The 11,635-nt window shown below is 48.9% G+C and overlaps 1 protein-coding gene across 1 annotated transcript; it reads right to left on the reverse strand.

Annotated features, from left to right (window-relative positions):
• Positions 1-4,987: 4,987 nt before the first annotated feature.
• Positions 4,988-11,153, reverse strand: LOC143362470 (integrin beta-PS). The gene is made up of 15 exons (XM_076802672.1): positions 10,117-11,153; positions 9,217-9,433; positions 8,917-9,145; positions 8,677-8,785; positions 8,421-8,591; positions 8,236-8,334; positions 7,990-8,154; positions 7,664-7,822; positions 7,414-7,545; positions 6,921-7,220; positions 6,322-6,543; positions 6,088-6,204; positions 5,819-6,011; positions 5,562-5,701; positions 4,988-5,478 (listed from the first exon to the last, which is right to left on the reverse strand). Exons 1-15 carry the CDS (start codon positions 10,264-10,266, stop codon positions 5,404-5,406), a joined length of 2,478 nt encoding a protein of 825 aa, XP_076658787.1. The 5' UTR covers positions 10,267-11,153; the 3' UTR covers positions 4,988-5,403.
• Between the last annotated feature and the right edge of the window lie 482 nt (positions 11,154-11,635).

Genomic DNA, 11,635 nt, shown 5'->3' on the forward strand with positions numbered 1-11,635 from the left:
ACGATCCTACAAAATTTCACCTAAATCGGTAAAGACGTACCGAAAGACGTACCTGTACCGAAACGCTGCTCGAAAAACAATTTCACGAAAGCAGCGTGAACGTGGCAGTTAGGCGAGCGAGATAGAAAAGTCTCGAAGCAACCTGTCCCTGGGCAATATATCCCGACTTTCGAAGCACTTTGCTTTCGCCTTTCGCTTTTTTTTTTTCTTTCTCGTTTCGGCATTGCTGGAGGATGAATCGGTTAGGTCACCGGGACAACAGGAGCAGGCGATAAAGCCGTCGAGGGACAAGTGTTCGGTGCATTTTCGGCGATAAGCCTAATTCCCATACCTGCTCGCATACCTCCAGAGCTCCTCTTCTCTCTTTTAGTCCGATCGCTCGCTTGTTCGGCTTTGAAAGCTTTCGAAGAGGACTTCCGGCAATTTCCTCGTAGCGCAGAGATCGATGCTCGGCCATTAGGCGAGTGTCCATTTGTCTCTGGCTCCGTTGCAATCTAAATTAACCGTTGCCGAGTTTACCGTGCACGGATAGATTACGAGATAACGGTGCACCGGTGATCGAGAACATCGATCGAGGAATAAAGAGACCGAAGAACGAGTGACGTGAAAATTCGTTGCTGTCGACGCTTGTCGGGTGAGTCCGAACCGAGAGGAATTAATAGATCAGCGAAGGGCCACGTCTCCTCTTAATTGTATCCCATCACGGGCCTGGGGTTCTCTCCGGGCCCTGGGACCCGAGACCCGTCGATTATCGTCGATAGCCGAAATCGGTCCTGATCGCGGAATTAGATCGAATTAACCGGGGACGATGCTTGCGCGCGCAATTTCTCGCGGACGATCGACCGCTATAATCTCTTAGCAAGCAACAAACACCTTACCGACCACGAAGAGCCCGCCCGTTACCAAGGAACGGTGCACTACCGTTGACTCGATTGTATACGATTCCCGTGTGATCTCGGAGGCAATTATCGAGCAAGGGTAGATGATCGGTTCTTAGGAACTCGTTCGATAGCGTCGATCGGTTAACGGTAGCTAACGCGATCGTTGCAGTAGAACGATTAATGGAGCCGAATGGAAACAATTAGGACGAGAATAGGTTCGGGACGCAAGGATGAGCGATGTCGATCAAGTTCTCGAAAGGATGGTCGGCGCTCAGAAAATTGCTCACAATTTCTTAGGATAAGGTTGCAGGGAGCAACACGAATATTTCGTTTTTCAAAAGCCGAGCCGAGCGAAGTTGAAGCGAGTCGAAGCGAGTCGAAGCGAGCCGAAGCATCAAGAGTCCCGAGGCCTCGAGCAGATCAACAACGAAGCCCAACGGACAGCGGATCCAGCGCTGACGCTCATTACGATGATTGGCAGATTCAATTAACGAGCAGCCGGGCTCCAGCGCGGCGGGGTCGGCCCGGCTTAACCCCGGCTAAATATTATTAATAATAATCAGCTCATTACCGGCTCCATTAATTATCCGGCTGTATATACGAAGTTATACCGGGCCCCAGGAGCGCACCAGATTCCGCTAAACGCATATATCGACCTTTTCGCGTAGAATCCCGTTCCCTGATAACCGGTCGTTACGATCGCGCACGCCGAACGGACGAAAGTCCGACAGAGAGAATCTCGAATCGATGCAACCCATGGATAACCGTTTCCCTGGCTCGACACGATTTTTCTATTGCGCACCGATTGCTAAATTACACGGCGCTCGAACGTAGCTTTGCTTCCCGATCGCGAACACCCGATTCGCCTGACCCCGAAGAAAGCGCGCGTTTCGCGTTTACGCATTACCTGCTCGATTAATAGGTTTCTGGGATCTGTGATTGGCAACTAGAGATTGCCCGATGAATTGGTCGACAGCAACGGCAAGTTCGACCAGGGAATCGTCCGCGAACAACGTGATCCCTAAAGGAGGGAGTAGCCTAAGCTAAGAGAAACAATGCCACACGGGTCGTCGAGCCGGAGAGTTAAACGGCGGAACGGGGTAAAAGAGAAAGTGGAATATTAATCCATTTAACAAACTCATTATCGATGAGATATATCGAACGTTTACCGTGCGCGTCGGCGCGGCGGCGCGAACGTGCTCCTCCTATCCCGGGGGAACCCCGGTAATATTAGCGGGTTGGCACCCCTGCGGCTTGATTTACGGCCTAGCACTAACGAGCCTCGGACTGCATCGGTCGCGGAGAGGTGGTGCGCATCGGTGCAACAGCTCTCGATCGTCCGTGAGCGTTGCACCGCACCGATGCGCCTCGATCACCGACGCGACGCGGCTCGGCTCGGCTCGGCTCGGCTCGGCGCGCCTAGAATCTCCAATTTCGAATTTCGAATTTCGAATTTCGAAGTTTCAAAGTGGACGCAAGGTGGTGGTGGATTTATTTATTCGTCTTCTATCGGTGTCATCTGGACTGCCCCGGCGGGCAAACGACGCGAAACAAGGCAGTCGAGCAAAAGACCTTGTCGAGAGACTTGGACGGAGACAATGCTACCGTGGAATTCGTTCGGTTTATGTGAATCGAGTTGGGTGGAACTTGTGGAAGTGGGCGTGGCCTCTTTGCTCTCGACTCGGCCAAAACAGTACCGTGTTCGCGTTTCAAAGCCTATCCACGCTCTTCGGAAAATTGCTCGCAAACGAGGAATCTGGTTGTCCGTTTAACTTGAAAAATCGAATGGTCGAGTCGCGTGGCCCCTCGTGCCGCCGCCAATGGCCAAGAGGCAACACGATGGATGCACCGTGGAAGCAAAGAAGGGCAGTCTCGAATCGGCCCGGACCCGACAATATGCCGAACGGAGCGAAAGCTCGAAGCGGGCCGACAACGCCGGCCCCCGAGGGCTGATTGGACCGTATTTGGTTGTAATTAAGGCACCGGCGGCGGCCATTAGCGACCGCGAAAACGAACAACATTGTTCCGCGGGCGAAAGGCGAGCCGCGCCACGCCGCGCCACGCCGAGCCGCGCCGGGCCGGGCCACGACGTTCCACGCGTATATCAAATTGCGCAAAGATCCTGTCTTACCCTTTTCCGAGCGGTTCGTAATTTCGTTTGCCTTGCCGATCGGCCGTGCCCGCCTTTTTGCTCCCGTTCCTGCGGAGCCATTGGCGCACCGGAACCAGAAACATTCGAACCACAAGCATTTTCTTGCGAACTGGACAAAGCAAGAAATCCTCGAAAACGATAATGAAGCTACTTTCAGTTTTTTTTTTGTTTTTTTTCTTTGTTTTTTAATTGTACAGCCGAACGATTAACAGTCTCTCGTTTAATCGGTAAGTTCTGCCTGTTTTCTTGTACGAATTATTTTGATAAAATAAACTTGCCTGATTACCCGGTAGATCGTTATCCAACCTTCGAACTGGCACACGCGTGACAGTAGGCGTGGCAGCTAGACTCTGACCAGTGGTGGAGGTTGCTGTAGCATCAATCAGTCGTGCGACCTCTTTCCTAGACAACTTGTCACCTCCTCACAGTGTGACAGAAGCTAGGCCAATTAGCCGGAGCCACGGTAGGAGCTACCAATCGAATTCCCACTGGCCAGTCTGTGCAACTTGTTATCCCGGTGCACGACGACAATGCTGCACACGACTGTCGTAATTGGCAGGCATCCTCCGGGGGAGGGGGTGGCCGCCGATACAGGATGAAGAGATTTACAATGTTCCAGGTCGTAAAATAATCAATAAAATCTGCGCAATGTAAAGAAACGGACGTGCGGCGGTGATTTAGTATGCGGAGCGGTCCGGCTCCGCTATTCCCTCCTCTTGCCCCGACAGTCCTCTCCTCGGCTATCCTTAAGGCTCGACCACGGCACGGGGGCCTTGCTGGTCCAGTTCGCGGGATCGTTGATCCGGTTCGAACCCGACAACGAAACGGCGAACAACGAAACAACGAATCCGCTCTCGGAATCTACCTGCGCAATTTCTAGCAGCCTTTTCGAACGTCGCCTCGACCCCATTGTCTATCCCATCGCGGCCCCCAACAGGATTTAACCGAAACCCGGAAATTCCGAAAATTATGAAACTATGTATGCGCTACGCGTGGAAGCAAAGGTTCGAACGAACGGTTTCGGTCCGCGTGCCTCGGATATCGGAACCGCGATTGCGACGCTGGAACGCGAGGCGTGGCTGTTAGGCGTCTTGGGCCTCTTAGGCGTCTTGTTTCGAGGTTTACGAGGCGCTAAGCAGCCCGTGATCGATGACGGGGGCAACCGACGAGGTTACGTCAGCGAAACGATCGAAAAACGCGAAAAAATCGTCTCTCCGCGGACCTGCCCGTTTCGAAACCGACGGTAGACTGTAGACGACCGTTTGCGAGAAACGGGAATGCTCGTTGGGTAATCGATGGTTCACACCTTGAACACCGAAATTAATTTTTCTGTCGACAGATTCGGTCTCTACCAATTTCTATTTCGTTGAACGACTTACCGATGATTACCGTTCGTCGTCCAGTTGTCAACGTTGTCCAGCGATCGAGAGGATGTCAGCGATGGATCGAGTCGAAGAAATTTCGAGTCAGGGGCACCGACACAGGGTAATCGAGTCGTATGGGCGGACCGATCGTCGATGTGGGTAGAGCTTTAGGTTTCTGGTGGGAAATATAGCGAATCGCCGCAGGGTCTTGCAGCAGGAGCCGACTATGGTGACGAATTTACGAGCTCCTTACGAGGCTGCCTTCCTCGAGCGTGGCGAGCAATAAAGTACGGGGCCAGAGGATATTCGAAACAATCGGCCCGAGAGGGCAGGACCTATCTCCGCGCGAAATCCCCGGATCAAATTTAAAATTGATTTATGGCTGATCGCGAGCCGACCTTCGGCTTCTCCTCGCCCTCCTTCTCCGCCCCCTCTCTTCTTCGTTCCTCGTACTTCCTGTTATCGAAACTTTAAAAATCTCGTGATCCGTCGACGCGTTAACTACCAACTTGGTAGGAGCCTCGACAATCCCATCGATCCTTCGATCCATCGAATACCGCTAAAAATAAATATAATCTCTTCTATTTTAATCGATAAATATTTTTATATTCTCGAGTTATCGCGCGTGCTAAAAATGATCTCCCATGGATGAATCTTCGAGCTTTCGAACGCATATTGTTTCTTTGTCAAGAATTTCGTTAGGGTGTCGTTGACAATTTCGAACTGTAACAGAAAACTCCAGTTTCGGAGAGGAAGCTTGCGAAAGAATGGAAGATAACGTTCAGGGAATTAGCGGAAAGATTGTGGAAACGTAATTCCTGTCGGCTGGACTTCCCACCGACAGCAATTAAGTAACATGGCGTCTCGGATGGTTCGTTTCGCGCACCTTCCGCGGCGCTACCTGCCGCGTTGCATTCCCCTTCGAACGCAACGAGACCGTTCCACCGAGAAAATGCATCGAGATCGAAATTCTCTTCCGGAGAACTAACTCCATTCCCACCTTAATTTAATCCTTGGTACTTTCGTGAAACGTGGGGTTCACGAAGGTTGACGTGGCTTGCTTGTACAGCGGGTTATCCCCCTAGAATCATTGCATGCATTAAGACAACTCGATGAATTCATTAGGTTCAAGTATGCAGAACGAAAAATTCGAGATATTCTTACCCGGTTCCACTTAGCTAGAGCTCTCTCGCGCTCGAACTTTGCGAATTCTCGTTTGTCGTACACCATCGTTGATATTTTCCAGATTAGAAGCACCAGGAACCCGAGGAACACCGTGCTGGCTACCAATCCGACTGCAACGCCTGCAAAACAGATGAATGTTGGAGCTACTCCAATTCGTACAAAATAATCTTTGACGACAGTCATTGCTAGACTGCGGATCTTTCCGTCGAGTAATTACGATGCTGTGATTCCCTCACCGAGAACGTTGATTGGCTTGGGACACGTCCTTTCCTTCTGCGCCAGGATATTGAATATCTTAATGTCTCCTCCGGTGCCATCTCTGTGCTGATGATACTTGAAAGTAAAAGTGCAACCCGCGTCACCTGGAGTCCGACAAACCCTGGCCGCGGTATCCTGATCCTGAACAGAGTCCTCTTCGACAACGTCCACCTGTGCGTCGTTTGAAACATGAATACGCTCGCAGCAACGGAAAAATGGTGCTCCATAAATTATTTAAATCTCTCACGATGTCAATTTGGTGGGGACAGGTGTCACATTTTCCATTCTCGGCGTAAGGACCACTGTTGTAAGCTGCGCATTCCACGCAGTCCTTCAGCTCGTCGCACCACTGTCCCGGGCATGTCTGACAACAGAAACAGAAAAACAAAAAAAGCGAACCTAGAGGAACACGTTTTCGCTATCGAATAAGTTTTACCGCCAGGGTCGGAAGCAAATCATTTTTGTACATATGTATACTAACCGGACACTCCTCGCAGTACTGTCCCGAGTACCGGATATTGTCCTTTTCGTGGCAGTGGCAGTTACCGCAGACGCACTCGCCCCGTCCGCTGCAAATCTCCGCGATCTCGGCGTAGGGGGGCATGCATGTGCTGTTCGTCTGTTTGCATTCGCAGGTTTCGCCGCCCCATCCACCCAGGCAATTGCAGGTACCGCATTCGCACTTGCCCCGGCCGCCGCAAACCTTAAACGCAAACGCGACGACAGATGGAATAATAGAATCCACACGGCGAACGCGTGTAATTTATCCGCCGTGGAGCGCGGCGCGCAAGTTTCCTTAAACGGCAGAATTATTCAACCGGCGCGGCGGATAAACGACTACGCAAAGACACACGGGCTTTTCTTTAACCCTGCCCGATAGCCAGCAACAATCTTTGTTCGGTTTGCTCGTTAGCTGACATTCCTGTCGCTACTTCTGTCTGTCGAGACGACATCAGACTCTATCAGCTTTTCTGCGTTGATCAAGGTACGATCCTACCGTGTTCTTCGAGGGTGTAAATAATTTATACACTTTTTCAATAAAAGAAAAAAAGGTTGAATTTGTTTAGGAAATGTACGCACCAGTCCTCCGCTGCGTTTGCAGGAGAAATTATCGCACTCGCAATGCTTCCCGTAGAAAATCTCCTGCGGGTTCGGTCGTTTGGCGCAATCGCACACACCGCATTTGCAAACTCCACGGCCGCTACAGATCTCGGTGGTTTCGTTGTTAGGCTTGCACTCGATCATGGCTGCTTCGCTATCCGTGCCGACGTCGTTTCCCTCGCATTCGCAATGTTTCCCGTAAAAACCTTGGTCGCAGGCGCAAACACCGCAAGCCAGGGTACCGTTTCCTTTGCAATTCGCCGAGCCCGTCTTGTACCCCTGGCGTTTTCATCGAATAATAATATAATTTTCAGAATTTTGATCAACCCCGTTCGAGACTGCAAAGTATTTTACTCTCGGCTCAGGCAGAGAGTACAGTGGAAACGAAGAAGAAAACGTTTCTGGAATGTTTACATGTTTACTTGTACAATCTTGAAAGGGTTGATGAGAGTTAACGGAGGGTTATTCTCACAGGATGTCCTGGTCCCTCGCAAGGACAGTCGCACACGATGTTCAAGTCGATTGTCAGGCTCTCGTTCAGGCCTCTAGGCTTTATCCTGATTGTCCGTTGCCATTCGCTGACATCCGCTGGACACTCGACCGCCTACAACAAAATATATTTTCTCGAACCCCCTCCGTCTCAGTGGAAACGTTACCGATCAATATTTTCTTTTGTTTCGGTGAAACTGTTCGAGAACATAATCACATTTTCATCGATGTACCTTCAAAGCTACTTCGAACCGAACAACGTTTCCCACTCGCAAACCTCCGCATTCCCGTCGTTCCTTCAGTTCTCCATTGGCCTCCAAGCATCGAGAGAAATATTTCACGTCGATCGTCTTCGGTGCGTCATCCGTTAACGCCACGGACTGCACTAATTTCTAAAACAGAACAAAAATCATCGAGCGTTAGGGCATTTCTGGAAACCTAGGCGTGTACGCTGGATACAGTCTACGATAAAAATCTGAATGAAATACGATCTCGTCTGTTTCATCGATATAAAATAAATTTATTGCATCGCGATTATAACGTTAACGATCTCTTTCACCTCGTATTCGCTCCTAATAAGGGCCACCACGTTGCTGGAGTCCTTGTCAATGGTTCCAGTCGACGAACCACTGATGCTCTGGCTGAGAAGCTTGTAGCTCTCGCTCTGGGAGCTGGGGATCGCGAAGATGATGTTGATATTGTGCTCGCGTGCCATCTTGTTGATCTGTTTGCAATCGTAAGGTCTTGTAATAAGGAAAATTAAAGTTAACCGTCTGCGATTCGTTCAGGGATTCGATCTATATACTTGAGATATCGAAGGGTAATCTTGCAGGAGCGAGTACGCGTAGAATCCTTTCTCGTCCAGGTGGCAGAGGCAGTCGTTCGGCTCGACGATCCCAGCGAGCTGGAAACAAACGTAGGAAAATTACGTGTATCCCGTGAAACGGATCGGCTTGACTGTTTCGAGCAAAATAGTTTGTGGAGACGTACTCTACCGTCTCCAGCGATATGGGACGGTGCATCTGTCGAGAAAACGATCAGATGTCGAGCGTTCTGCCGCCATCCGATCTCGTCGGTGCAGACCATAGCCTGCATCATGGCGTCCAAACCACCCTCCGGTGTGTCCAGATTACCGGACAACGGAGCTTCTTGCACACGGGACTGCAAATTATTAATCACTGTGAAAATATTCTAATCGTCTGGCCAGCCAGTAACTCGAAAAATTCTATGAAATCGAACTAGTCACTTTGAAAGAGTGTATGTCGTTGGTCAGCGGCATCTGATTCTTGTAACCATAAGGAGACGCGCATCTCGCTTCTTTTCCATCTTTGATCGTATTGCATGGCCAGTTCAACCTGTGAAAATTAAACATTAATCGATAGATGTGCTTCTTAACACCAGAATCGCGTAGCATTGAAACTGAAAAATGATAACGCTGCCAGCGATTCCAATGTTAAAACCGCAGTGGCTGAAATATAGAGCGTACTTTTCCGGTCGGGTGTCGGTCATGGGCAGTACCACTTTATCAACGAAACTGCCGAATCCCAGACGAAAATTAGAAGTGAGCTGCCTCATAGCGTCCGCAATCTGCAGTCCAGTTTCCGATAATCGATCCCTGTAGCTCTGCATGGATCGCGACAGATCCATGAGATAGTACAAATCGACTGGATAATCCTCCGCTTGACTGTAACTCAAAGTTATTCGATGTTCCTCGCCTGTAAGAAACATAATGATATGTAACCGGAGTTATTTTAGAAGAGAGGCGATTTTCTAATGATGCAAAAGCGATACGTTCCTCGTCGGAGTCGCAGACCAATTCTCTGCGGTCTGATCTGGACGGGGACGGTCCCTTTGGTCGAAGATAGTGGACGATCTTCGACCATGGTTAACGAGTTCGCGTTATCGATCACGTCCGAACGTGGACACCAAAGATCGCGATCCTTCTGATACTTTTCTCTGGTGATGCAGCGCACCAAAACGCTGCTCGACGTTTCCGTCGACTCCTGGAATTGAATCCTTTAGCTTAGCAATCTCGACAATCCCATAAAATCAGGTTACAGGGTGATTTAGTGGAGGAAACGCATTGAACGATTCCCACGAAATCCCATAAAATTCACATAAAAGCAAAGTAATCGATTTAGCGGAGGAAAAATTGAACAGTGGAAAGGTACTAAATATTTGTTCACCCTTTTTCTATCTTGCAAGATAATTATTCTATCCCCATCTTTCGAAGATATGGCACGCGAACTGTTAACGCTGGGACTAGGTAAAAACGCTAAGTGAATAATTTCCTTTGCCCCAAGAAAATTGACTGAATAATTTCACGCGAAATCGTCTTCGTAGTAGGCATTTGTGGTATAAAATGTCTGAAACCAGACAGCTTGACTCGTCTGGTAAATCTAATGTTAATGTCAGTTCTCGCTCGCTGAACCTCGCCTGTGCACGCGACATTATCTTCGGTGTTCCATCTACCTCGTTAATTTACTAATTAATTTACGTCCTTTTACCACCGCTTTCTGCGCCCATCAAAATAATTCCCCGAGCTTGTCGCTTTTTAAACGTAACAATTTCTATGAATCGCATGAACATTCGTGCTATTAATTGAAGAAGAATGAACGTTTAATCTTCGAATAATTTTTCCAAGAACCTCGTGTGTTGTAAAGTGAATAATAAATGCAATGATCACCGTAGAGGAGCACCAAACGCATCGTGGTGTTTGCAGACAACTGGAGCAGGTCTGTTGAGACGCGCAGAGGCTCTCCGAGTCCTTGTACTGGGCGGAGATCAATGGGAAAAGATGAATCCCAAGGGTCAGAAGGATCTTCCAAGAAGTCATTGTTCTTCGTCTACCGTAACACTAATTTACTTTTGGTCAAGCGAGGTGCGGCAAACTGAGGCCTCGAAAGGATATTGTAGCATCGTGCGGAAACGTGACCGAGATAAAAAGACACGTCATTAAGGAACGATTTCTTCCGTTCGAAATGATCCACCGAACACTGGTGAAATCACTCGGGAAATATCTCTGTCCAACAGCAATGACGCTTCGGCGTTCGTCATGTATGTTTTAACCGTTGTGATCCATCGTTTGGTTCAATCCGACTTGGAAATGAAACTTTCATTTTAATTGTTACACGTCGAATTACCGATCAAGCTTTCTATTACTTGGATGTCGGATTAAAATTAATTTAAAACTTTCAGCAAATAACAATTCGGAGCGCATCGAATCTCGTACGTCCTCGGGAAGAAAAGCGACGAATAAGGACAGTGCCGCGTGTACGAATACTGAGAGATTTCACGGAAACGACTGGATGATAAAGTACTGGATACGTCATTAGCTCGTTCACCGCGAAGTCTGAATACTGTTTGGTAACATGATAATTACAATTCCTAATTATCCTTTTTCTTCCTCTTCTGCACCCTGTTCTCGCCCCTTGAGTACCTACCTGAAAAAAGCTAAATAACTCGGAAACCAGTGCATCGAAATTCATGTTAATCATCTCAAAATGATCGCAATGATACAGCCCATTGACACCATATCAAAAATTGCCATCATTATGACTAATTATGGTTTTGAAAAATAGCCCGCAAACGGACATAGAAACGCTATAGCCACCTAGCGATAAGCGCGCGAACTAAACCACTTTGCCAAGAAGAATATACGTAGAGAATACAGAGAGGAAATGAGAGTGCTCACGCTCGGGGTTTTAGTGTCACCACTTTTCTGCATTATCTTTTTAACCTGACACTAAAATACCGGGCGTGAGCACCCTTATTCCCTCTCTATCCAACCCCTAAAGAACAGAAAAAATGATTCTTGCCGATATTCCCATAAGGGGTAGTGCAACAAGCGGCAGGAATCATCTGCTCCTGAAAATCTGAAAATAGCGCCACTAGACCGTAGCGGCAAAACGCTCAAACTGTTAGCCAAACGTTACCGACCGAGTGCCGACATGGGTGCCGTCAGCGCCACCTAGCGGTCGAAATCCGAAACTAATTGGCTACAAGCTTGGGCGTTTCGCCACTACGAGTTAATGGCGCTGTTTGCACATTTTGCCGGAAGTTGTACGTGGCGCCACCCAGCGGAGAAAACCTGAACACTAATTGGCTACAAGCTTGGGCGTTTCGCCACTACGAGGTAATGGCGCTGTTTGCAGATTTTGCCGGAAGTTGTACGTGGCGCCACCCAGCGGAGAAAACCTGAACAC

The sequence above is a fragment of the Halictus rubicundus genome, chromosome 17 (genome assembly GCF_050948215.1).
Source record: "Halictus rubicundus isolate RS-2024b chromosome 17, iyHalRubi1_principal, whole genome shotgun sequence".
Lineage (NCBI taxonomy): Eukaryota > Metazoa > Arthropoda > Insecta > Hymenoptera > Halictidae > Halictus > Halictus rubicundus.